The 26,789-nt window shown below is 34.8% G+C and overlaps 2 protein-coding genes across 2 annotated transcripts in view; one reads left to right on the plus strand and one right to left on the minus strand.

Annotated features, from left to right (window-relative positions):
• Positions 1–14,127, minus strand: part of LOC104758102 — a 31,274-nt gene extending 17,147 nt beyond the window's left edge. The window contains exons 1-35 of the mRNA XM_010480915.2: positions 13,845–14,127; positions 13,350–13,431; positions 13,090–13,193; positions 12,331–12,426; positions 12,187–12,234; positions 11,996–12,046; positions 11,670–11,773; positions 11,441–11,558; positions 10,730–10,831; positions 10,418–10,615; positions 9,835–9,992; positions 9,477–9,635; positions 8,850–8,942; positions 8,348–8,702; positions 8,110–8,223; positions 7,294–7,389; positions 7,032–7,099; positions 6,692–6,812; positions 6,256–6,477; positions 5,939–6,166; positions 5,750–5,859; positions 5,508–5,604; positions 5,137–5,232; positions 4,916–5,050; positions 4,713–4,781; positions 3,757–4,239; positions 3,348–3,668; positions 3,011–3,142; positions 2,787–2,900; positions 2,483–2,667; positions 2,081–2,189; positions 1,852–1,995; positions 1,285–1,560; positions 518–1,189; positions 71–277 (exon numbers count right to left, since the gene is read on the minus strand). Of these exons, the coding sequence (XP_010479217.1) occupies positions 71–277; positions 518–1,189; positions 1,285–1,560; positions 1,852–1,995; positions 2,081–2,189; positions 2,483–2,667; positions 2,787–2,900; positions 3,011–3,142; positions 3,348–3,668; positions 3,757–4,239; positions 4,713–4,781; positions 4,916–5,050; positions 5,137–5,232; positions 5,508–5,604; positions 5,750–5,859; positions 5,939–6,166; positions 6,256–6,477; positions 6,692–6,812; positions 7,032–7,099; positions 7,294–7,389; positions 8,110–8,223; positions 8,348–8,702; positions 8,850–8,942; positions 9,477–9,635; positions 9,835–9,992; positions 10,418–10,615; positions 10,730–10,831; positions 11,441–11,558; positions 11,670–11,773; positions 11,996–12,046; positions 12,187–12,234; positions 12,331–12,426; positions 13,090–13,193; positions 13,350–13,431; positions 13,845–13,859 (5,682 nt within the window). The 5' untranslated portion in view covers positions 13,860–14,127. The remainder of the gene's footprint in view (positions 1–70; positions 278–517; positions 1,190–1,284; positions 1,561–1,851; positions 1,996–2,080; positions 2,190–2,482; positions 2,668–2,786; positions 2,901–3,010; positions 3,143–3,347; positions 3,669–3,756; positions 4,240–4,712; positions 4,782–4,915; positions 5,051–5,136; positions 5,233–5,507; positions 5,605–5,749; positions 5,860–5,938; positions 6,167–6,255; positions 6,478–6,691; positions 6,813–7,031; positions 7,100–7,293; positions 7,390–8,109; positions 8,224–8,347; positions 8,703–8,849; positions 8,943–9,476; positions 9,636–9,834; positions 9,993–10,417; positions 10,616–10,729; positions 10,832–11,440; positions 11,559–11,669; positions 11,774–11,995; positions 12,047–12,186; positions 12,235–12,330; positions 12,427–13,089; positions 13,194–13,349; positions 13,432–13,844) is intronic.
• On the plus strand, positions 21,044–24,244 carry LOC104759821. The gene is made up of 5 exons (XM_010482701.1): positions 21,044–21,088; positions 21,188–22,690; positions 22,773–23,433; positions 23,517–23,960; positions 24,080–24,244. The coding sequence occupies exons 1-5, from the start codon at positions 21,084–21,086 to the stop codon at positions 24,242–24,244; spliced, it is 2,778 nt and encodes a 925-aa protein (XP_010481003.1). The 5' UTR covers positions 21,044–21,083.

A 26,789-nucleotide genomic window follows, 5' to 3' on the forward strand; every position in this document is an offset into this window, starting at 1 on the left:
AAACCACTATAAAGTGCACTCAAAACTTAAATAAACCAGTGAGTAAAACAAAATCTCCAAGTAAACATACCTGAGCTTCAAAGGTATAACTCTGACCAGACTTCGAATCATATTGACAAGCGTCTGAAACATCTGATGATTTGTGCACATGGCTAAGCACATTCTCAGGATTTGATGAGGCGTTTTCTAACATTGAGATGTCAACACCATCTTCCGGAGAAAATAAACAGCTACTATCGTTACTCAAGTAAATGCACTTGCTCAGAAGCGGTCCATTCTGCCACATAGAAGGGAAATTTAGAAAATAAACAGTTAGCATAAATCACGAATTTTAGAAAAAGGCGAGTGTAGAGCAATGATTAGAAAAAGAAAGTTCTTTCTCCAATTTTAGAAAAAGGCGAGTGTAGAGCAATGATTATAACAAGAAAGTTCCTTTCTCCTCTTCACTCTATAAGCGCTTGAAAAATGTATAATTATATAATTTAATATTAAACTGATTAAAAGAGAAGAGCTCAACCTTAATTTTCACATTGATGAACCGCAACTTCTTTCCATGTCCAACGATTATGATGGGTTCTAATCGTCCTATGTTTAAATTCTTCTCTCCTTGCTCACTCAAAGATATTACCTTTCCGCATCCGTCATAAGTATACTCATCAATGTCTAATGAGTCTGCTACTAACTGTCTACACGGGGACAAGTACACAACATCTTCCGTCTGTTTATAGAGAGGCTCAGAGAGAATTATGCCACGACTTCGGGTGATTGGATCATTTGTTGGATCTAATGTTTCGTCTCTTCCTGTTATTGCACGCAAAGCTGGAACAAAAAATTCACCAACCGCAAGAAGGAAGTCAGGAACAGCTAGGATACGAGGTTGTTGAACCCGCAAAACACATGACTGAGAGGATGCTCGCCATCTATAATCCATCAGCAACATTGTTGAACATGGTGCGTCAAAATCAAGATCAGCCCTAGAGTTGACTCGCTTAAAGCTTCCCTTATTCAGAGAAAAGGGAAAAGATCCAGAGGAAGCTTGCTTGGAAGCATCGACTGATGAGCCGAGCATCAATCGCATTTCAGGCTTCGTGTTAGGACGGATATCAAGAACAGAAACTTTAGGAACTGACACATACAAGTCTGTCTCAGATAGTGACGTCATCCTGTAGGATACCCATAATCCTTCAAGCTGTGAATGACAGATTGGTATCTTAGATATGTGATATAGTTCCTAGAGGACAATATGTACAAGGATATAGAGGAATCAGGTTCAGAAGCACGTACCGCAACATGAGCTAATGGTGACTCTTCATTAACACTATTACGTAACTCGAGAAGAGCATAATTGATATCAACAGCCAGTATGGTAACTGTACGTGACATTATCATCTGACTATTCAAGTTAACTTTGTCAGCCAGTAGACGCATTTTAGCTTTGGGACCAGAACTGCTGCCACGGAAATCTGGAGGTAGCTTTGGCTCCTCAAACAAATTCATGGTTGTGCAACTTACAATAATATCATATTCTTTGTCAGATATCACAGCATGCAAGAAATCAATCTGCACAGAATATATTGAGAAAATAATTTAATATAAATAATTTACAATTCCAAGTTCAAGCTTCCCTGGAAGACAATGATTAATATAAAATTGTGTTTATTCCATCTTTGGTCTCAGATAGTAAGGCAATCCTTCTAAGATAAGAAGGTTTATATATAAGTATGGTCATCCATAGTCTAGCAATACAAGAAGCAAAAACAGCAAACAAACTTACTTTGTTCAAAGTCTAGGTTCTTGACACCCAAAGCAAATATAAGTACGTCAAAATATAGCGAATAAGTAAACTCGTACCTTAACCTCAACTGAAACTGTTGGGACTTTTTTAAAAACATCTCTTAGGCTGCGCCGGACAAAGATGTCCAGTCCCTGGCCTTCACGTATCATTGGTTTACCAATTGAACCATTTATGCCTACTGACATATTTAGTCCAAGAATCTTTACAAAAAGAACAATAGAAACAATCAGCAGGCTAGAGTGTCCATCCCGCACGTCAAAATACAAGTGTTCCATATATATGTACCTTCGCATGAAGAACATCTACACGTACAGCACTTGGGTCTTTCTCCGGACACCCATGCCAACTTATATCATTTGATACCTCCAGCTGACCAAGGTCAAGTTGAATGTAACTGCAGGAAATGGAAGTGTGTTGAGATTTTACCAAGATTGAGAGAAAAGGTTAAGTAAACCTTCTGGAGGTTCAGCAAAAATAGTAACATGTTGCAGACCTCATGCAAAAACAGTCAAGTTGAATGTACCTTCTGGAGGTTAAGTAATCTATTTTGATGGCAACCTTCTAGCAAAAATGATATAGCTAGAAGGTGTCAAAAGCACTAGAGAGCCATGAAAACTTAAGTATCATCCTAAACTTAATAAGTATTTGTTAGCATAGCACATATTAGGAATTACCACAATTACTTACTCTTTGCTAAGAGAATCTCTAGGGACAACAATTATTGGAGTGTCTAATGAAAGGTCCAGTTTCAGCGCAGTAGCACCATCCATTTCATCTTTCTGGATTAGCCACTCAAATCCTCCAACTTTGTCAACAAGTTTAATGACTTCTTCAGTATGAGGAGTGGCAAGTCCCATGAAGTACGCTGTGACCTGAAAACCATTTCATTGGGTAGTTCCACAATAAAATGATGTCCAAAAAGAGCATTTGTATAAACTTCGTTTCAATTATAAATCAATTCGGTAAGAGGAAGATTCAGTGATCATGATACCTCTTGAACAAATCTGTAGAGGAATACAATACGAACAGCCGATAGTTTACCAGATAAGCTATAATCATATCCTTCATAGTCGTCATCTCCAGCACTGTAGGAACTGAATTTGAACTGCAGAGTAGAACAAGACTAAGCAAATGGACAACCACATCCAACAAGAACAAACTTTATCACAGAAACAGGAATAAAACCGTCAAAATTTTATAAATTCTATTCAATACCTTGATGAGAGACTCAACACCAGGATCACGTATGTCACAGAGCCAACTCCAACAGTTTCCAGAGTCCAACGACTTGTCACAGAGTTTGAAATTTCCCAGAGTCCCTTCTATTGAAAGAGAGCTCGGGTGAACCTTGAAAAAATAAACAAATTTAGCCAAAACTAGATACTAAACTGATTCTCTATGATTAAACATTTAAACTACAATTAACTTTTTACAAAAGTGCCATGAACAAATTTGGTTTTGTTTAACTACTGGATAGGGCAAAGATTAAAGAGAAAAGTAAAAAACAAAATCAAATACATCAAATAAGATGCCTTAGGTCAATATATCTTACCTTAATGTCCAACACAAATCGTTCCTGCACAAACATCGCAAGCTGAGAACCATCCTCCTTGTTAAGAAACACAGTCACATTATCAACATTCATGTTCAGGTAAAACACAACACGTTCCTTGCCATATCCAAGTAAGCCTTCAATGCGTCCACTTTCATCATTTGTTTCTTTCTCACTATCAGATTTCTCAGATGCCGAATTGTTGGCGTCTTTAGCATTTTCAATGTATGATGCCGTGCTCAAGTCAAATCCAAAACCAATTAGAGCAACTAAAGTTGGTCTGCTACAAAAGAACTCCAGTTTTGACATGCGAATGCTCATCTGGAATTAATTTCAAACAGAACTTAATAAAGCTGATAAGAAATATTTGCCGCACTAAGATGTCCTCCCATGGTCTTAAATTACATACCTGTGTGTCGATTCCATTATAATCGTGGGAACTGGAGCTCCTTGTCAAGAAAACAACTGATACAAAATCAGAAAATTCCCCACCCTGCACCTCATAGAAGACCTCATCGCAAAGAACTTTTCCCTGAGTTGTATCCTTTTCATGAACTATTCCTTCAGCATCCTCAAGTCCCACATGTTCATCGGAGTCCATCATCATGCTGCATTGAATCATATCCATATCCGGAGTGCCTGGTTCTGTAGGAGACAGAAACTCTGGCAAAGCATCAGTGTAGGCATCTTCATCATCTGCATGCCCTACAGGCATCTCCTTGTCAAAAGAATCCCATGTTTCTAATGATTCTTGAATGTCTTCGTTCTTCAGAACAGAGTACGCCAAATACTGAGCACTTCCTGACTGCTGCTGCTGAAGTTCATCTTTGATTTTCAGAGAGTGCAACTTTGTCCTAACAGTTAAACCACTCTCGGAACTTATCACGTGCACCTGCAAAGCAAACACAATTCTACATCTATTAAACTAGTCTTTTGTATAAAGTTTACACAAGGAAATGAAAACAGCTTAGAAAAAATAACAAGGCATATCAGGAAGGGGAACCCTCTAAGTTGACGAAAGGCAAACATCCAAGCAAAGGAAAACTTGAAAGATGAGGCTCCTAAGATATCAAAATGATTTAGAAATCAATCCGCTGAGAAATTTATCATTAACTAATCCTTAGTCAACAATACTGTGGCTCTATTGGTAGTTTCCATCTCATCATCAACAGCTTAGGCAAGATTAATGAAATTATATAATTTTAACCAAAATCCTAATATCATGAGGTTATATTGTCTAAGTTTCACACACCCAGCAGGCCTTGTCCTTTTCCCCTTCTCTCCTTAGCACCCACGGCCCAAAACACACGCATATAACTCACTACCTCAAAACTTAATGAAATGAAATGTCCAACAAACACAAACCTTTCCTCCGGAAGCAAGAACCTTAAGAAGCAGAACCTCTTCAACCTGCTCATCACATTCATCTTTTATCTGCGGGATATATAGGATTTATAAAGTCAAAGTAAAAAACAAGGAGTTGCTTTCACAGAACCTATGAAAGTTCCTAATCAATAAGGCATGGCATGCAAATAGCCTGCATATTAAGATATGTAGAAACAGCTAACCTTTCCATACAAGTACAACTTCGTCTCAACCAAAGCACCAGTAATAACTAGATCAGCAGCTTTCATATTCCTGGTCTGAGGTTCATGGAAGTCACCATCACTCGTTTGACCAAGTACATCCCCCGACAGAGGTGCCTACAAAAGGAAAAGATATTAACCAAAGAGAACCAATGCATTAAGAAAACCTAGAGAAAAGAAGAGATGAGATTTTATAGACATACAGAAGCTTGATAGGTGGCTTGGACCAGTCCTCTCAGCCAAGCTGCCTTCTCCTCCCCCTGAAATTCTATGATCCAAGTGCTAGAAGATTCCAGGGCCTGAATAATGCATAAGATTTATCAGATAAACAGAAGGTTGTAAAGCAATATATGCGAGCTGGCTTTTTCTCCAGTATAACATCGAAACAACTTCAATAGAAGTATGATCCAGAGAATCATATCACTATCATTCATCTTTTTGTTCAGGTAGGAAGTCGTTCCAAGATTTAGCAAGCATAACCAATTTACCAAGAGAGTATATTTTATTCCCTGGACAACTTACATATTTTTCAGTTCTAATATGAATCCAATTACAATAAAGCAGCTTAGCGTACCTTTTTAAGATCTGTTCCCCTTATACCGACAGCAAGACAGTATGGGGAACCACCAACATTTGCAGGTGGAACCTCGAACACTTGCCTACCAGCCATGCTGCACATTTAAGTTTATACTTTAAATGTCGTTTTGTAACATATGCAAAAGTCTCTGTAGTAGAAAAGAGCGCTTGAAAAAACAAAAGAAAAAAGGAAAAAAAAAAGAGAGAGAGAGAAAGCACGTTAAAAAAAATAGCACAAACCATAAATAACGTTGATAATCAAGTGACTTCTCTGATTCCAATGTATACAGATATAAACCAGATAGAACAAGGCGACAAGATTGCCAAGTAGCAATAGAGTTGCCAATTCCCTGAAAAAGCAAATTCATAAAATCAAAGGTAGTACAAATAAACCAAGCTTGCAAAGTACATATATATCATAATGCATACCTTCCAAACTAATATTCTAGCATCACTAGCAAGATCTGCAGGACTCCAAGGTTGGATTCCATCTGGGATATGATCAACAGGAGCTTGACTGTAGGTTTTCATAGCACCATACAAGATGTCGAACAATTGCATGATCCTCATATATCTTGTTGGCGAGAAATGAACACCAATATTTGGCACTTGGATGGAAATTCTAGTGGATGGGTAACTTGGGTGAGGTACTTTGATCTTTAACAAGAAATAGACCCGTGTCAAGTAGAAATGCCTTACTGTAGCAATTGACTCTTAAAAATGATATATTAACGCAAAGGTAATACCTGATCAACAATAACTGCCATTCCACACCTATCAATAAGGGAATAAACATTGTCCGCTTTCTCTAGAATGGGAGACAGAATTGGCTGATTAGTGAAATCTTCCATGAGTAAACTGCATCCTTGGTTGTCAGATCCACAGTCTGTAAAGAAAGCAGCAATATCTCTTCCCGAAATGCAGAACCGGGAATATAAGTTTTGCCTTTGCTCCTCAGACCGAGTATCCTGCAATTGTACAAGAAATATAAGAAAACAGAAAGGAAACACTGGTAGACTCGAAGGGCTAGTCTGGAAACTTTTTTTTTTGAATGAACGTTAAATTTATTCAAACCAGAAAAAAACTTTTTACAACGTATGTAACCTGAAGCTAAAAGTTCAACAGTTTTAAGAGTGAAAAAGACACCCCACTACAGAAACAGCAGTTAGTCTGGAAACTTACCATGGTGGTTAACGTGAAATTACCAAAATCCAATAGGAAATGGCTACTGCACTTGGACGATCCTGAAGCTCTCAAAGGAATTCTCACCTTTGGAGCATCAAGATCAATGTCGAGAGCAAATCTGAGAAACCAAAGGCAAAACATAAGGAGACCAGTGAAAATTATGCTACTTGTGAAAAATGATTAAATAATTAATTTTATTTTCAACAGATTACGAAGACAAAATCTATAGTTCCACGGAACACACATTCCACTTTAGTGGCTACCAAAAGGTCCAACTCTGAACATATGGACAAAGATAAAAAGAAGGACATATAAAGTCCAGTTTAACTGTTCTAACCTGCTTTGCTCCTCCAATACTATTTGAAGTTGCTCTTGAGCCCGTCGAGTCACTTCCTCTAGTTTCATCTGAAATTAACAGTAAATATAAAATTAAATTGGCCCACAAGTATGCAGGAAAATAAACGTAAATTAAAATGAATGATCAACCTCAAAAGGATCATACATGTCTTATTTCACCAATACAATATAAATAAGCAAAACAGTTATGTACGAAATGGGGTAGAAGTGGGAAAATTGCTACTGATCATTAATACCAATACCTGAAGTACAGCAGCAGTTTCCAGTGCAACAGTAGGGCTAACTGCATTACTTCGCTTCACAAACTCCAATACACGATCATAACTTTCAGTCCAGATCTGCAAATAAGTAAAACCTCCAATATACTTAAGGCAGTGGTACCAGGTAGAAAGACAAAGCAACAAATAAAATAGGGGGCAAGGTTACCAAGACAGAACAAAAAGAAATAACATAAAAGCGTCGAACCAAGTCAACTCAAATATTCTAAAAGATAAAAAAAAAATTGGGTACGTAATTCAGACGTCTTTGGCGTCAAAATTAGACAAGATTGAAGAAACAACTCTTCCTATCCCCAAGTACCAAGTTATCTAATCCGAAAAGAAAACAAATTATCTATTCTGAAGGGAGTGTTAGTAATCCCTTGGTGGCAGCTGGATTTGGTAACAATAAAAATTTCGTAGTTGGTTAAACTTTCATACTAGATGGACTTTATTTTGTCTTACAACTGAATTCCAAACTTAAAAAAAAACATAGGACCATGGGAGTTTCAAGTAAATTCTTAATTTCCAAGAAAAATCAAAAACCTATAACCTTCTCCCTCCATAATTCCCAAAAGGGAAGTAACCAGCATACATGAGATTTAAATTCCAAAAACTCTTTCTAAGGCCCCATGACAATTGACAATCCCCAATTTTCAGGAATCCATGCACTTTAATCAATACCACCAACTAAATATTAGATATATGCTGCTATACTCTGGACATATCTTACAGTTATGCGACTATTAGGAAGATGATATATGTCCATGTTTCAAGAGCATACATATATGAAGGGATTACCGTAGCATGACAAGGGGATATTGTGGCTGATAGCCTCCAATCAATGTTCTCTCCAATAGGTGCGTTCACAAAACTAGCCATCAAGGCATTTGTCTTTCTCTCACTGGATACACTCTGCAAAGCCAGCATGAAACAGAGAGGGGAGGGGGGAGGTCAAACTTCATTTTATACGCAGGAATATAGAATATTATCCAAGAGATTGTTGACCCTGGTCATAAGGTGGAAACTGAAAACAAACCTGCGCTAGGGAACCTTCTGGTGCAGATAAGCCATAGAACCTCAGTGATACATCGCACTGAGTACTTCGATATCTGAACTTGGTCGTCACATCGAGCTGCTCAAACCTACCACACAGCACCTCAGTCTGATTTATATCAACAATCCTAGCCGCACCTTGACCAATTGATACCGTTACAAGAAAGTGAGTCATATTCTGCATGTCTTTTCCTGAATACAAACTCATCTCTTCATCTGGCTGATGACTCAGTAACTTATTTATGGACTTCCACTCTTCTTTAGTCAATCCTTCCTCCGTCAATTTTGATCCATCAGCCACACTATCGACGTCAGGATCATCTTCAGCTTCTGTCCGCCTGCATGGATACGGTAGCCACAAAGTTCAGAAAACTAAATGGTTTCCACCAGTGATTCTGCATTCATGGCTACGACAGGAAACAAAAACTGAATAGCCAAAAAAGCAAGACATATATCTTTACAAAGAATCAGCAAACCCCACTGACCATTTGAATGAGAACCAGCCACCCTTTTTCAGCTTTCTCTGTTCAGCTGCTTCTTTTGACTTTACAGATTCTACCTTTGCATGTGCAAGCAACCTATGTTGGCAATACAACATAATACACGATAAGATAGATCGAAGGAGAAAAAAGCACATAGGCAGAACAGTGACTTTGAGAATCATAATGAAAATGGAAAGTAAGAATAGGAGAGCTTGAACTTCTTATGAGCCAAAGTGGTATGATATAAGTAGCATTTTAATTGTTCTCAACGATATAACTGACGAAGAGACTGGAACACAATTACAGACGCAGCCAATCATAAAAGGGCAGTACCAAACAACCACAACAGCACATAGAAGCGAGCCTAATAGCCCCTACAGCCAGCGACTACGACATAGGCAATAGCAAACTTAACCACTAAGAAAATGTAAGGCAGATTCTTCAGAGTGGAATCTACTTCAGTATAACAGAAACTTGAGTACTTAACCATGGTCATTTGAACTTCTCAAATAAATCCAGAGATCAAGCGTCAGCGGAATGGAATTCCAATGGTATGCATCACAGGGTGGGATTTGATCATGTTAAGAAACCACATGCTTTTCAATCAAAATGTTGGCATATGATTATTACCTCCATAAAAGAATCACTTTGGAATCAAGGTCCTTTTCGATTTCTCTCATCTCTGGGTAATTAGCATCTGATGACTGCTGCAGAAAATTGGCATACAGCTGAATATAGCGCCGACGTAACTGGCAAAGATGGTGGATGCTATCCCAAGAAAATCGATAACTGAAATGGGGTGAATAAATGCAAAAATCAGATCAAACTAGAAAATTATTCGACAGATCAAGTGCAGTCATACATTACCAGAAGATGCTCAAAACTATTCAGACTAAAAACCAAATAGCTCTGACAAATAAATGCTGTTTCTTCTTCTATTATGTCAGTGAAATCATACATGAGAGAGTAAAATGAAACAAACATGTACCATAATCTCTTTTGTTGCAAACTAGCTTGAGCAGCAAACCGCCACCACAAACGTGGAGCCTCTGAAACAGGAACCATGGGCCTTAAATGTGAAATCTCTATATATGTTTTGTATCTGGAAACAACTTCAACCAGCTTTATCCAATCATGATATTGCTCCTGTTAAGAAAAAGGGCAAAGAAAAAATACAAGAGAGTTAAGTCCAGCACCTCAAGAAAAAACGAACTTGCTAAGCAGATGCAATATTAATCTCTAATGAGTCTCAGGAAGCTGGAATACAGAAAGAAGAAATCAGAACCCACAGGAAAAAATTACTGTTAACTCTGGGAAAAAATGTTGTGGCTCTAAGTCTGAAGCAGAACTTAAAGATTATGAAGATGTTTGCTTTTGAGCAGATGAAAAGGGGATTATATAATCCAATATTGTAGTGTTCTGTAAGTGTAGTTTTCCACTGTTGTGATGTTTGCAACATTTGTGTTATATATAAAACGAAACACTTATGAGCAAAAAAAACCTGGAAAAAAAATGGGGAACACATCCCCCAAAAAAATTAAACCAACTATATCAAGTACAGAAAGTTGTACCTCTGTGATAGTCACGTTAACATCATTAAGGATAACCGATGCCCTTTCAAATGGAATCTCCGGATTATTTCTCTCCTGGTTGCCTAACCGGTGATATTTAAGAGATCCATTGATAGGGGACAATAAATAGTGACGATTTAAGGCCCATTTCGACTTTATTTTTTGCTCGGTCTGCGCCTTTATGCCATCTTCAAACATCTGAAGGAAGGCAGTCAAATTTATATATAAAACACTAAAAAATCATTTCATTTGACCAATAACCAGGCCAAAAATACAACGTCATCACCAAGAAAAAAGTATGTATGAACAAACCTCAACCCATTTTGCAGGAGTAATATCATCCCATTGCTTCTCTATTTCCCAGGGAAAGCTATTAGAATCATGATACAGAGCAAGTCTTTCAAGCTGCAATGACTGTTACAGATACCATGTGTAGCAAAAAAAATTTGGTTCAAGTCAATAAGTAGCATCATCATCATTCATAACACTCCATCAACAGACCTCGTAACAAATTCCATTTCAGTTGAAATCTCAGCATATCGTGAATTAGCTTAAACTATAACTAGCATTCAAAACGAACACAGCAAAAGAAAAGGGAAACAATAACTAACTGAAGACAAACAAAAATACAAATTAGGGTATCAGAGCCTGGAAGTGTTTCTTAAACTGCTACGTCATTTTATCCATGTCGTTTTATGGCAGGTAATAAACACACAAAAAAACAAAAAACAAAAATCCTTTTATAAGGTCAACCAATGTTTTATTGTATTTGAGACCTCAGGGAGAAGAGTCCTTGAACTTAAATGAAATAGACCACAAAAGGAGTAATCTTCGAAGTCGGAAGATATTTTAAGGAATGGGAAGACTAGATTTGTATTCCAATTATAAACCGCAAGAGACTCAAACGTCAAACCATAGCTGTTTATAGTCCAAACACACATGTACTTTGAAACACTATGTTTTTGTCAACTTTCAACTACTTCAGCCAATTGAGAAAAGAAAGGAAAGAAATAAAAAGTTCACCTTACGCAGTTTATCCAAAGCGCCACTTGTGTCAAAGGTCTCATTTCCTTCTTCATCCATTGTAACAGCTGCGAGCTTGGCCAAGGTGATGCCCGCAGCAAAGGGGTGTCCTGGATTACTAGAGCATATAGTTGACATAAGAAAAAATCTATCAAGTCGTCTCCAATAAACACCAACAACAAAGATACTTAAAGTGAAAAGAGAAACAAAAAGGCAAACAGCCACAAACCTGGTAGAATCCTCGTATCTAATATGTACATTGCTGATGGAAACTTTCAGATTACCAATAATAGTAGCAATAATCGAACCTAGCCATGAATTTCCTGGTGGAGGCTGAAAAGAACCAACCAAAAAAGAGCTATAAGTTATAACATGCTTAGCGTAAGAGAGTTTTGTTATCTAGTTGTTAGCAAGGTCTGCATATATCCTTCGTAAACGATTATAAGATATCCTCTAATCTGATTAGGAAAGTTCCAGCGCCACTCAAACACATACCCCCCTAACTAGAAAATGAGAACATAACAAAAAATTAAGTTATCAAGTTTAGAGACGTACACTTCCCAGCTTCGATTTTGCCCTAGCGTCAAGAGTTGCTGTTTCTGCTTCCTATATGTAACAGACATGAGAATGATAACTCAGAATAACATCAAACTTTATCTTGTTGATGAAAATGAAATTCTAAGTCTCATGTAACGATCATATACAGAAGCATCCATGAAACTGCATCAGCCAGAAAAATTAAGTACCTCAATCTGCTGAAGCTTGGTTTCTAGAAGCTTTTCCCTGTCTTCCTCCTAGTATGTAATTAGCGTAAGCAAATTCAGTACCAACCAAAGTAAAAAGCTTAAAAGTGAGACAAGCAAACATACTTAACAATTCCAACACAATACCTTAAGTGTTCGGTCATCAGGGGCAGGATAAGCAAGGACGAAGACACGGTCGATCAGAACAATGACTGGCTCTTTCCCCAAACTTTTCCAAGGGACCTGAAAAAAAGGTTTGTATGAGCCACTTTCAAATTTTACATTCGATACCTAGCCATATTACAAGAGTTTCCTGATAAAAGCAGCGTTTGCTGCACTAAATCGAAGTCCAAGTTCAGAAATGAGGGTATCAGCCAACTTGCAATCTCCATGACATTTGACTTCGTATCAAAAGCTTCAATATATGCAACACATAGAATGATATCCATATCTATTTCATTTTTGACGTCAGCACATTACCTAACTAAACATGTAACTTTGTACCTCAGAAGTCATAAACAGTGACCTAAAAGTTTCCACTCTGATCACTATTACCACCAACATGTTCGTTATAATCTAAACTGAAATCGATTTCCAGCACTTCCGTTTTACATCATTAAATGAGAGCATCACACATGAAAACAGTTCTGGTTATGTAAGCATTTAAGATGTTTTTCCTCTCTCGAAATCCCCAAATGACTCTTACATATATCAGGATTAGTATGTGAGACGCTGCAAGTAACTATGGCAAGGATTACCAATCCAACATAAATTTCTCGACAGCTCAAGTAGGCAAACATTTGAGAAAGAAGAAACATGCTTTATCTGTCAAGCGTACAGAACAAGAACAGTGGTCTGGAGGAAAATCATCAAAATTTTCCAACAAGAGAGAAAAAAAATAGCAACCTTCAATGTGATGGTTCCAACAAAACCGGATTTGACAGCAACCGGAAGTTTCAGTGAATTCAGAGCCTCTGCCTTTAACTTCAAATCTTTAAGAACAACATCACCTGAAAAGCAAGAAAACCCAACATCAAAAACAACAACTGACTAGACAGCCAAGGGCTTAAATCTCTACATAAATCATAAGCAGTCTTTGCTCACAAGAATTTTCAAGACCCCCTGAATATCTATATAACAAATTTTAACCAAAAAAAGAAACCAACCTTTCCAGACACTAATTCTCAGAGCCTCTGTCGAGAGTCCATGCACATATTCACCCAAATACCTCCGAAGCAGATGCAGTACCTGAATACCGAGTCGCAATTAATAGATACTCAATTCAATCGATTAAGTTGGACACAAAACTAATTAGCAAGTGATATCACTATAATTGTAAAAGGGTATCCAAGTGACTAACTTAGAAAGTCCCTTCCAAAGTCTCTCATTTCTATTCTAATTGTTAATGCACTATTCAACTACTAGCAGTAACAGCTACTACCATTAACTTCTCTCACGGAAGCTAATAAAACCCCATTTTCGCTATCGACATGTACATAACCATAGATAATTCCAACACATTCCCATAAGAAGAGTCAAGCTAATCAATCACACCCAGCATCACAACACCGAACTTACACCCAAACACATCATAACTTCTAAAACTAAACTCGTCGCAAATCCCCAAAAAAAAATTAACAAGAATGAGAAGGAGGGCTTACATGAGCTTCGAACATGGCGGCGATAAGAAATTAAGCTAGGAGAGGGGAAAAAAATGGAAAGTGTTTTCAAGTTTGATTGAGAAAATCGAGGATCATCGAGATCCGAGAAACGAACCGACTCAACATTAAAAAGAGGGAAGCACGATCTCAAAATTCCAAATTGAACAAAGGTTCTTCAAATCCCAGAGATCGATCTTCCGAGAGAGAGGATAGAAGAAGCAAGAGACTCGAGAATGAGAGAGAGAGAGAGACGGTTTGTGAGAGAAAATGAAGAAGAAGGACTCAGAGAGAGAGGGATGAGTTTTCAGGTAATATACGTGCCGGTCCTATAAGCTCTTTTGTATTTTGTATTTTCCGGTCAATATACATTATTTTTAATTTAATTTTAAATTTACTATTTCAAATGACAGTACTTTTATTTTCTTTTAGCCCCTAAGATTTCTTTAAAATCTCACAATTCTTCATAAACTTTTTATATTTTCAGAATCGTCAAGATGTTTTGAACCACATAATAACGAATTGTTTTTGTTCATGATTGTTATTACTTGGGTGTGTTCACATATATATCCACTTTGAAACAAAATAACAAAAAATGATTGTAAGATTCCAAGATATTTTGTTAGACAAATTCAATGCTACTACGATTCTTTTCAATATATCCTAGTTATGGGGTCTCAAAGTTTAAACTTCATTGACAATTTGACATCGATCATGCAAGAAAATGCATGGATCCAATAATTATGAATTGAGCATGCAACTCTCTTTATCTATAATTTTTATATGTCGTTCGCAATTGTAGGAACCTCGGTTCTCATGGTAAGGACAGATCTTTTGGAGCTGAAGAATACTACGATATAAGATTATAATTAAAAATAGAGAATTTGTTATAAATGTCGTTTTTGAGATAATGGGTCTGATTGGTAACGTATTCAAAGCTGTACAGAAAAGCTGTAAGCTGGAGCTGTAAGTTTTTACGGAATAGTGGAAAACTGTAAGAAAAAGCTGTACATGAAAGCGGTACTAAAAAGCTGAAGTAAAGCTTTTGTGATTGGTAAAAAATCAAAGTTGTATACTTGTACCGCTTTGTTTTTGGTTACCAATCACACCCAATCCTGTTCAAAAACATATATACTTGCTGAAAATATTTTCATTTTTACTCTCTTTCACATAATTACAATATGTTAAATTAATTTTTAAATTTTTTTATAGATTTGAGTACACTATTTTACATTTAAAATATTGTTTTGAGGGAGTAGGGTTTAGAATTTAGAATTTAGTTATTTTATATATTAAAAAGGGGTATATTTGAAAATAGACACCATGAATGGAAATTTTTGAAAAAAACATAAAAACCGTCTTAAAATAGCAAATTGAGTTAGATATTTCTATCGCTGTCTAATTTCTTCTCTTTTTTTTTTTACATAAAATCTTATTATATTACTAACTCTTCACTTTTCGTGTAGTATATTATACAAAATCATTACACAAATATTTGTTTCACCGGGAAAATAAACACAACAAAATTATTTAAAATATAGTAATATCAACTAATATGTTATCCATCACATAAATCCCAAAAATATTCTCTTACGTTGTAGCTCAAGTCAGTTCCTACTGTATAAGGTACTTTTTAAGTTTAAATACGTCTGCATTCTTATGGTTTTGCTGTGTGTAGTTGGGTTCAAATTGTGCCTGCTTTTGAGAATTTTTTGTAAGAAATTAAATCGTCATCAGAAATCTTGACAAAATTTGTGTGTCTGATGAGACTGTATAACCTTGTGTCATGTAACTGATGGATTGAATGTGTGTTGAAAAAGATCAAACTAATTCCGAATATGAATGAGCAGAAAGCTTGATATGTATATTAGACATTCAAATTTAAAAGTTTATCCAGTTTGTTTTGGTTTTAATTTTAAGGAAATTAAAATTTTAAAAAGATTCAAAATATTATAAATATTTAAACTTTAATTTTTTTATAAATATGCATACTTAACATTTAAACTTTTTAAAAAAGTTAAATTTTATAAAATATTTAAACTATCAATGATATTTACACTTTTGTGAAGTTTCAAATATTAGATATATTTAAACGTTATAAGAAGTTTATATACTTCAACTTTATAAGAAGCGACAATCTTATAAAATGTTACATTAAATGGTTACAATCTTAATATATATCATACTAATTCAATCTAATCCTAATAATACAAAATAATAAATATTAAAAATTAAGATAATATTAATAAATAAATAAAAAGTCTGTCTCACTGTTTACCGTGAATTCAGATATTATGAGATGGGATTATATAACGGGACATGTTTGAATCGATATTAATATAAAATTAAAGTATCATTCATTCGGTGCTTCACGGATAAAATATCATTTCATTAATTGTTAACAGTATCAATATTAGAGTAATAGATGTATCTAATTAAGTTGATTAAATTAATATTATGTAAAAACCAAACTGACACTAAACAAATTAAATCATAGAATTAACAATCAAAATACAATTATATTATTTTAAACACTAAACAAAAATAACAAACAATAGAAATTAAAAATTAATTTTTTCAGTTACAAATAACTTGTTATGCGGTGTACCGCATATAAAATCTAGTAGCTAAATAGTGAAATAACCGAATTATGAAATAACATAATCAATAGGACAACAACGATTTTAAACATGATATAAACGATTTTTTCTTAAAATGCCTAAAACTACTTTTTAAACACTCGTAGCCACACAAAAATTGCTATCTTTGAAATGGAATGATCAAAGCTCCTACATAGAACGACAAGATGGCTATATTATTGTAGGATGCATTCTCAAAAATATCGTGTATAAACTATGTAAAGAAAAGGAATGCTTGGTTGCACTCTTCAATCTCTCAACCTTACTTTCGTTTGGTGGGAGAGATTTAGCAAAATATGAAATACAAGTTGGCAAATCTTGGCACTGGCCTACAGAATCGTCAATCTCAAGCTAATGTTTATAATCAAATGACCTTCCTTGATCTTTTTGGATACTTACTATGTATGTAGGTTAAGTAGTTAAGTTTATGGCTCTTTTCACATACATTTTCTTCTAATTTGCCTACTGATAAGTCGCTCCAAATGATGCTTGTATATAAAAACACATACAAAACAAAAAAAGAGGTAACATGAATAGATAAAATTTTCAAACAATTGATACGGTACACAACAATGATTTCAAAGTAATACAAAGGTTATAGACTTATATATATATATATATATATATATATATATCATATAAATTTGAACTTAGATTTGTCTGTCGAACTTTTCACGTGACCGTCTTCTCAATAGTATACAATTATGCATTTAACTAGGATTTACCCCGTGGTACACTACGGGTTCATTTCTTTTATTTTTTATTTGTTTTATAAATCAATAACCCCGTGCATTCTGAAGAAATTAACAGTCAAATATTTATAACAAATATATCCAAATTTAAGTTATATTCATGTGTTAGTTTTGTTTAGTGTAAGATTATATAATTGTATTTGACTGTTAATTATAGGATTTAACCCACAGTTTACCGCAAAATAATTTATTCTCTACATTATCATAAATTACTCAATTTAATATATCTAATATTCTAATATTGATAATGTTAGCAAAATAATGAAATGATAAATTATCAGTGTAACACCAAATTAATGATAACTAAATTTATATTCATATTGATCCAAATCATTCGCACAATATAATATTCATTATATTCACCAAATCAATCATTGCGTGTTATTTTAACTTTTAATTGTAAATATTCATTATATATTAAAATAACTTAAATGTAAAATAATATATATATCTGGAAATACTTGTTTGGTTACAAAAAATCCTAAAATAATTTTTAAAATATATATCCGTTTATAAAAATTCAAATCGCATCATATGCTGAAAAAAAAATCTAAAATTTTATTAAATTTATGTATTAAATAGTAATTCAAATAATTAAATATAAGATTAAATAAAAGTGAAAGGAGAATTCTATTTTAATATAACATATTGCTTGATATTAGGTAGATAGATTTTAGGAAATTAATATTATCAAATAAGGAAATGATTGTGTTTGGTTGTAAGGATTGTAGAGAATTTAGTTGGGACTTGTTTGAATACAAAGATAAGAGAGGATGACACAAAAATGTACTTCAAAAATGTTAAGATAGATTTAAAACAATCTAAAAGCACACGTCGATTTATGCATTTGAATAAAATATATCTATATTAACATTTTTGAAGTACATTTTATGTTATGCCTTTTTAGTTTTCCTTATTTAAATTTTTATTTACAACATTAACCCCACAAAAACTTCCAAAAATAGCATTAATTCAGATTTGTTTCTTAAAAGTTTTACATTCCATTCTAACTAAAAAAAATTACAGCAAAATCAATATGGAAACAGAATTATATATTTAACAACATCTTCTATCTCTGAATCATTTGCAAACACAGAAAACAATAATTTGATTCCCATTTTGTTTTCCAATATCTGTGAGCTTTGATTCTTAACGTAAGAAGAACTTTGATTCACATTATTTAAATATTATAATTAACATATATAAACTTAATAAAATATTATGAATATGTAAAATTAAAAAAAAAAAATACAATATGATATGGTTATATAGTAGATGAGTTGTAAAGATGACATGTTTGAATTAATAAAATATCATTAAATTGGTGCTAATACGGGTTAAATCCTCATTTAATTATTTTTCAACACTATTAATATTAGAATGTTTGACATATAAAATCAAGTTGATTTAACTAAGATTGTGTAAAATAATTAAATAATTAGGAACAATGTGACTTAATCATAGCGTATAATAACTTATTATGTATTTAGATCCCTTATTTTTTTTGTTATAATAATTAAAAATCAAAATAGAATTTCAAACACTAAACAAAACAAACTAAATATAACAAACAAATGATCATGAAGTATATTGCGGGTTAAAAAAATTTGTATAAATATTTTGCCGTACAAACAGCCGGAAAAATTAGTTATTACTCTATTTACAAAACATCTAATATTTAACAAACAAATATAATATAAAATATATATAATAATAATAAAATTATATGCACGGGTGTACCGCGGGTTAAAATTTAATTATCTTCTTAATTAAATAGCACAAAACATTTAACAAACATAACCATGATTTAACGGATCGTATGTGTGGGATACAAGCCCAAAGAACTTAATAGATTGAGCCAGAATTGCCCAAGGTCCAAAGCTTTCTTTTGACTAGCACTGAAAATAAATTTGGTTAAAAACAACACACTATATATGGCCATGATTTATACATATATGGTTTCCTGGCCACATTGGCCACATAGTATACACTAATGCATATATACATGTATGTACATCATAAATCAGAAAAAAAACATTTTGATTGCCTTGCATAGATTATACACATCCAGATGCACATATATCATACATGACCTCAACGCATCTATTCCAATGTCTTCAAACGTATCCTTTAGTATATCGCAAATATGCTTTCTCTAGCGGACTTTCAACTTACCGCTCTCCACCAACATGCCTTGTTGCGTTATACTGATGTAATTTACATATTATCGAATCCGGTTATATACCAAGTCACCAACGAACAAAACATATCAACATTGACATTAATAATACTTTTTCCTCGACCAAGTTGTTTTAAAATTAATTACGGGTACTCCATGTCCCTGATCTCGATCCACCTTCAATACCTATAATTATTTGCCAAATACTCCTTACAAACACTCTTCCTCAACTTCATATCGAATCTAAATTTCGATTAAGCTATTATAATGCTCAAGCCTCCAACTAAACAGACGTGTTAATAAATACTATTTAGAATTGTAAAAATAAAATACTTTTAAATACATATGAATATCAAGTGTTAGAATGTATAATCTATAGATTTACTCCGCCGTGGGAGATGGAGAATATAGAGCTTTACCATTATTTTTCGTCAACCCTCTAGCTAGTCTTACAAATATGTTAATTAATTAGTAAGAAGCAAATAATTAAGCATTTCGAACTAATTAAACGTCCACGAAGCAGACAAGAACCTTTGGGTTTCTTCCGCTGTCTTACGGAGTGTGAACATTGTCGTCAAGCCGTCCAAATCACACTAAAAATATAGTACTGTAAATTGTTTATATACGATTATGCTAAGCATCAAATCAAATCTCAACGTTATGAATAGATCATTAACCTAAAAATCCACCAACCCGTGACGCATCTCTGGTGCGACATACACATGCCCGTGAGTTTTGCGAAACCACACGTGGCGACTCACCATTTTTCCAATCCTATTTAATGTCATATCAATCTTTCTCGTAAATTATAATCTACGTCCATGACATTTTGAGTTATCATGGATCTAGTAAGAAAATTATATTTTATAGACTATATGCAACAACTTTCTATTTTTATTCGCAACGTTTGGTAGCTCCGAAGTAAAGATCATTTGATCATCACGATTTGGTCGTTAGGGCTTACTGCCAATATATATTTTGTTACAATAAATTTGGGTTTTGTGCAAAAAAACCCTCCAACTAGTTTTTTTTTTGCAAGAAAACCCTCAAGGTGTGGAAAATGCAAGTCAATACCACCAACTTGAAAGTCATCCGCAATACAGCCCTCTCCCGTATTGATGACGTGGCATCCGTCTATATCATTTAAAAACGTAACAGAAATCAAAACGACACCGTTTTGTTACTTTTGAAAACGACAGAAAGTTTACCATCCTTGTCGTTTTAAAATCTCAAAAACGACACAGAACAAAAGTCGGGTTCTGTCATCTTTTAAACAAAAGCCGATATCGTGAAAGAAGTTTTAATTTGGGGATTAGGGTTCATCTTTGGGTTTGATTTGGGGAAAAGAGATAGAGAATTAGGTTTCACGAGTTCTCTTGTATTGTTTGAGATATGTTCGATTAGGGTTCATTGTTGGGCTCGATTTGGGGAAAAAGAGATGGTTTCTTGAGATCTCTTAGAGAATTAGGGTTCTGTTCGATTTGATTATGGTTCATCGTTGGGTTCATCGTTGGGTTCATTGTTGGGTTTGATTAGGGTTTTGTTTTATTGCGATTAGGGATCTGTTAGAGCGAAGAGGTGAAGGGCAATTAATCGGGTTGAGTTTGAGTTGAAGGGAAACGATTCGGGGAGAAGATTGATTTGAGTGTTGGGGAATCAAAGGAGGGCAACGATGAGGTGAGAATTGATGATTTTGAGAGTATCAATTGTTATTGTCCATTCATTTTGATATGTGCAAAATTTTAGAATTCTAATATTTTTGTTTTTTTGGTTCAGTTTTGATTTGTTTATGCATGTTGGTGGATATTGGTCAGCTGAGGACCAATATCTTGGAGGAGAGAGACATAAAGTGGGTTTGGTATCAGCTGAATCATTCAGCTTACGTATGATTCTGGTGCTTCTTTCGGAACTCCTCGAGTATGAAGACAACATGAAGAAAGTGTCTTGGTTTCCACTTGAAACGCCTGGTAAGAAAGAAGATATTGATAACGATGAAGTGTTGAAGAAAGCGGTTCATTATGCAGTTGGAGCTGGTGCATTAACCTTATTTATTGTTCGGGAAGATGATCCTTATATAGGTAGGCACATTGATACTAATGCGTTGAGGTATTTGTCAGACGATGAAGCATTGGTTGATGGTGAAGTTAGTGGTGGTAGTGGCTCTGAGTCAGATGATGAAGTTCAGTTTGAAGATATTGTTTACAGCGATAGTGATGATGACAGTCCACATGTTGAGGTAGATGAGAGCAAGTATCGAAAGTTTTGTATTGGTGATGAGTACAATACAATTGATTCCTTTAAAAGAGCTGTTACGAGATATGCTGTGAAGAAGAGGAGGGACATCAAATATGAGAAGTCAGATGGCAAACGTGTAGTTGCTATTTGCTCTGGAAAGAAATGCCCTTGGAGGATTTCAGCAACTATCAACAGCAGTTCTAATAGAGTAGTAATCAGATCGTTAAATGATGAGCATAATTGTACTTGGCAAGGGGTCGTGTCATTGCTGACTAACTCTCGGATTGCTGATCTCTACATAGAAGAATTCAGACTAAATCCAGAGTTCTCAGCAAATCAATTACAACAGAAGCTTCTTAGACGCAACATCAATGTGCCTTGGACAATTTGTGAGAGGACACGGCTGAAATGTCTTAAGACATTTGATGAAGAGCAAGAAGAGTCTTTTGCTAGGTTATTCGATTATGTTGCTGAGCTGAAGAGAAGCAATATTGGATCCACAGTTGAATGTGAGGTAAGGGAAAGTAGGTTCCATAGGTTTTATGTGTGCTTTGCTGCTTTAAAAAATGGGTGGAAGAGAGCATGTCGAAAGATCCTCCATCTAGATGGAACATTTCTGAAGTGGAGAATGACAGGAATGTTATTAGTTGCATGTGGAAGAGATCCCAATGATCAGATGTTTCCTGTAGCTTGGGCGATTGTGGATTGTGAGAATACGCCAAACTGGTTGTGGTTCCTTGAACATTTGGTTGATGACTTGGGTTTAGAGTTGGGAAATGGACTAACACTAGGTAGTGATCAGCAAAAAGGATTGATTGCAGCAGTGAAGGTGGTATTGCCTTATGCTGAACACAGGATGTGTGCAAGGCATGTTTATGCCAACTGGAAGAAGAAGTATGCTGGAGCAGAATATGAGGACATGTTCTGGGCTGCTGCAGACTCTTACTATCCACAACAATTTGATAGAAAGATGCAAGAGCTGAAAGAGTATGATCCTGCTGCTTTTAATGACTTGAAGATTTCTCTTTTTTGTCCATGGTCAAGGTAATTTATCTTACTTGTTCTGTTTTTTTTTTCGGATATGACTTTGTTTTATTTGATTGTTAACTTGGTGTGTCTCTTGTAGGGCTTATTTTACAGAGTTCTCAAAGTGTGCTGCTGTAGAAAACAATCTTGGAGAGTCATTCAATGCAGCAATCCGGATAGCAAGAAGTAAACCGGTTGTTGAGATGCTGGAAGAAATAAGAAAAAGGGTTATGGTGAGCAATGAAAAGAAAAGAGCCGAGGCTGAGAAAACAAAAGGAGAGTACACTCCTAAGGCGATAGCTTTACTAGACCAGCAGATTGATTTGGCAAAGAATTGTAGACCTTTGAGCTGCGGATTGGGGAATTATGAGGTTGGCTACTTTAACTACAAAACTAATATGCGAATTGAAGGTTTTGTGGTGCAGATGCGAGGTGAGATCAAATGCAGTTGTAGAATGTATATGGTCAGTGGGATCCCATGTAGCCACATTGTTTCTTGTCTTAGACATGAGAAGAATACTGACCAAGATCCTAAGAAGATGATTTCTCCATGGTTCACTGCTCAGAAGTTGCAGACTTGTTATGCTGATGGACTTTGTGGTGTGAATGGAATGAATCTATGGGAGGTGACTACAACAGTCAGGGTCTTGCCACCTCCTTACAAGAGGCCTGGTGGAAGACCTCCAGGGAAGAAGAGAAAGAGGGAGAAGGGTGAACCAAGGGAAGGAGGAACCAAGCTTTCTAAAAGAGGAACAAAAATTGTAAGACTCTCTTAATGTCTTAGGTTCTCTTTTTTTGTATTTGCATTTCTGATTTCTGACCTTATCGTTCTTATTTTATGCAGCATTGTAGCTTGTGTGGAGAAGAAGGCCACAACAAGCTGAAATGCAAGAATGGACCAATGCCTAAGCCGCCAAAGAAACCACCAGGTAGACCAAGAAAGACAGCTACTGCAAAAACACCATTTGCATCAACCTCTACTGCCCAAGAAGATCTTCCAAGCCTTTCAGCTGCTCACCCAAAAAAACGTCCAAGAAGATCTCGGATAAGTCAGCCTTATGGTACATCATCATCACAACCAACTGCTGACACACCATTTGAATCGGCCTCAACTACTGAACTTGGTTTAGAAAGGCCAGCCCAAGAAGATCTTCCAAGCCTTTCATCTGCTCTCCCAAAAAGACGTCCAGGAAGGCCTCGGAAAAGTCAGCATGATGATGCATCATCTTCACAACCAACTCCTAAGAGACTTCCTATGTATGACACAGGGCCCATGTATCTACCAATAGTGAGACTTTCCAAGCCTTTTCGTTTGTCGATTCTTATTAATGTTGATTAATGTTGGTCTAGTCTATTTACTTTGGCCAAAAACAAAACTGAATTTGTGTTGTGATTGTGATTGTGCAGGAAGGTTATGGTGTATTCACCAGTCCTGTAACTGGTGACGACTATATTCAGGTAGGGAGGTCTATAACTGATGCACGAGACAACACCATACTACCAAGCAGTCTGTATCAAGCTAGAGAACGCAAGAAAATGGAGGTTTCACGTGGACGTGGAAAGAAGAAATAAGGGAAAGCATCATGTGTGTGTTTTGAATCTTATGAGTTGATTTCTGTTTGACAAACCTTTTCTTTTGTGTGTTTTAACCATCGTCTGTTTTAAACTTGAGTTTATTTCACAAAAATCATTGTGTTTGTTATCTTCTTAAGACCAAAATACATCTCCAAACCATTGTGTTTGTTATCTTGTTAAGACCATTCGAAATTCTTGTTGTTAAGACCAAAATACATGTCCAAACCATTGTCTTTGTAATCTTGTTAAGACCATTCGAAATTCTCATTGTTACAGACCAAAATACATGTCCAAACCAAATTTCACATACTAACACACACGTCATACACCAACAAAATACAAAACCATACACCTAAACTACTTGAAGAGCCTTTCAAAAACAATCAAAATTGAAAGATCTCCATCCGCAATTACTTAATATTCTACTAAAACAAATAGATTATCATTGCAAGCAAAACAAAAGCCGCAACAAACACATTCTTCAACTCCATAGCTATTCCATCTCTTTTATTTGCAATCAATACCTTAAGGCTATCCAACTCCATCTGATTTTTTGATTGGATATCATAGAGGTGAGCAATCTCGTCTCTTTGGACCTGAATTATTTCACGCATTCGTTTCAAACTAGGACAGCCATAAGTTTCTTGCTTCAGTGCCCTTAGTTCTTCCATCATAGCTACATCCCACCATTTCCAAATATGACATTCTCCATCCTACAAATAAATATTTAAACCATAATTCAAATAAAATTTATCCACAATTCAACATTTATCACAATAATTCAACCATAGTCGCAAAATATAACCAAATTATAAAAAAACTTACATCTCTATTTTGACATGTGTAGAAGAGCCTTCCTGGGTTTGTCCTTGTAAAAGAAGGTTCAAGCCTTGGCCTTTCACCACAGTAACAAACTGTAGGAATCCCATATTCAGCATCCTCATATTCAACTTGACTTGTGTTTGATAGAGAGTATGAATCAGACATTGTGAACGAAAGAGATGAAGGAGGAAAAAAAAGACCAAACTTTGAACTCCTAAATCCTAATCGAAATCTATAACCTAAATCTCTTTTCCCCAAATCAAACCCAGCGATGAACCCTAATCCCCAAATCAAATTTTATGTTTCACGATCTTGTTTTTGTGACTTTAAAACGACAGGGGACTTTGTGTCGTTTTTAAAAGACGAAAACGGTGTCGTTTTGATTTCTGTTACGTTTTTAAACGATATAGACGGATGCCACGTCATCGATACGGGAGAGGGCTGTATTGCGGGTGACTTTCGAGTTGGTGGTATTGACTTGCATTTTCCACACCTGGAGGGTTTTCTTGCAAAAAAAAACTAGTTGGAGGGTTTTTTTGCATAAAACCCAATAAATTTCACTAAGCATAATTGCAATACATATACTTTTCAAGAATTCGTATATTTGTTCTTAAGGATTGTATGATTTTACACCCGAAACAACGTATTGTACGATTTAAAAAAAAAAAAAACGTATTGTACGATTTTTAGTTAGGACAAAAGTAGACCACATGGACTTTTAATCAAATTTGGGGACAAAAGTAAACTCATATATATAATCACATTGAAATATTTTACGTCATTGTCGATTTATAAAATATTTTTAGCTAAAAATACAAAAATTAATAAATTATATAAGATTTTATTTCATACAAAATTCTAGTTTGCTTTTGTGTTTTACACAAATTAGGTAGCTAATTGAAATAAAATCTTTCTGCACTTCCATCTTATACCCTCCTATAAACTGATTATTATTTTTAAGTATGTAATTTTAAAAATATATATATATATATGGGATAATGTTAGTCGTAGTTTTATATCATCCACAGAACATGTTATCTTTAATGTCCAATTAACACAAAACCACGAACATTAAACTAGCGAAATTGCATAACCATATCTAAAGGTCAAAAAATGTGTACGAAATAGTCGAAGTCAATCCTCGTTGCTAAATAGAATTAAACTTTTGTTTTTGAATTATGCTTATGGGTAATTCACACATTAATATATATATATATATACTAGCATTTGGTCCGCGCTACGCGCGGGAGTTAGATTAGGGTGTTTTTTGGTTGTTTTGGTATAATCTTTATTGGTTATGTCAATTTCTCCTTGCATCTAGTTTTGTTGTTCATTTGTTTTCTTTTGTTGTTTTGTTGATTAAATTTTTTTCCTCTAGGTTTTTACAGCAAGTATAATGTAGTAAACTGTTTATTTTTTTAGAAATTTGAATATTCTTAGATTTTTTTTTGTAATTAATAATGAGAAGTTAAGATTGTATAGTAAAAGTTGTTGTCTAGCTGTAGTAGTTAGTTGTGCTTTATTCAAATTATTTGTCATGTTCTGGTTGGATTGTTATTTACCTTTTTATATGTGGTTGTAGTATGTGAAAAAACCTGCAACATAAAAAAAACTGCAGCTTTTAACTGACTCGCTTTATATAAATTATAACAACTCGCTTCTTATATTATTTTATATACATCCCAATGTTTTTAAAATAATTTTCTAATGAAATCTTGTG

This window comes from Camelina sativa, chromosome 17 (assembly GCF_000633955.1).
Source record: "Camelina sativa cultivar DH55 chromosome 17, Cs, whole genome shotgun sequence".
NCBI lineage: Eukaryota > Viridiplantae > Streptophyta > Magnoliopsida > Brassicales > Brassicaceae > Camelina > Camelina sativa.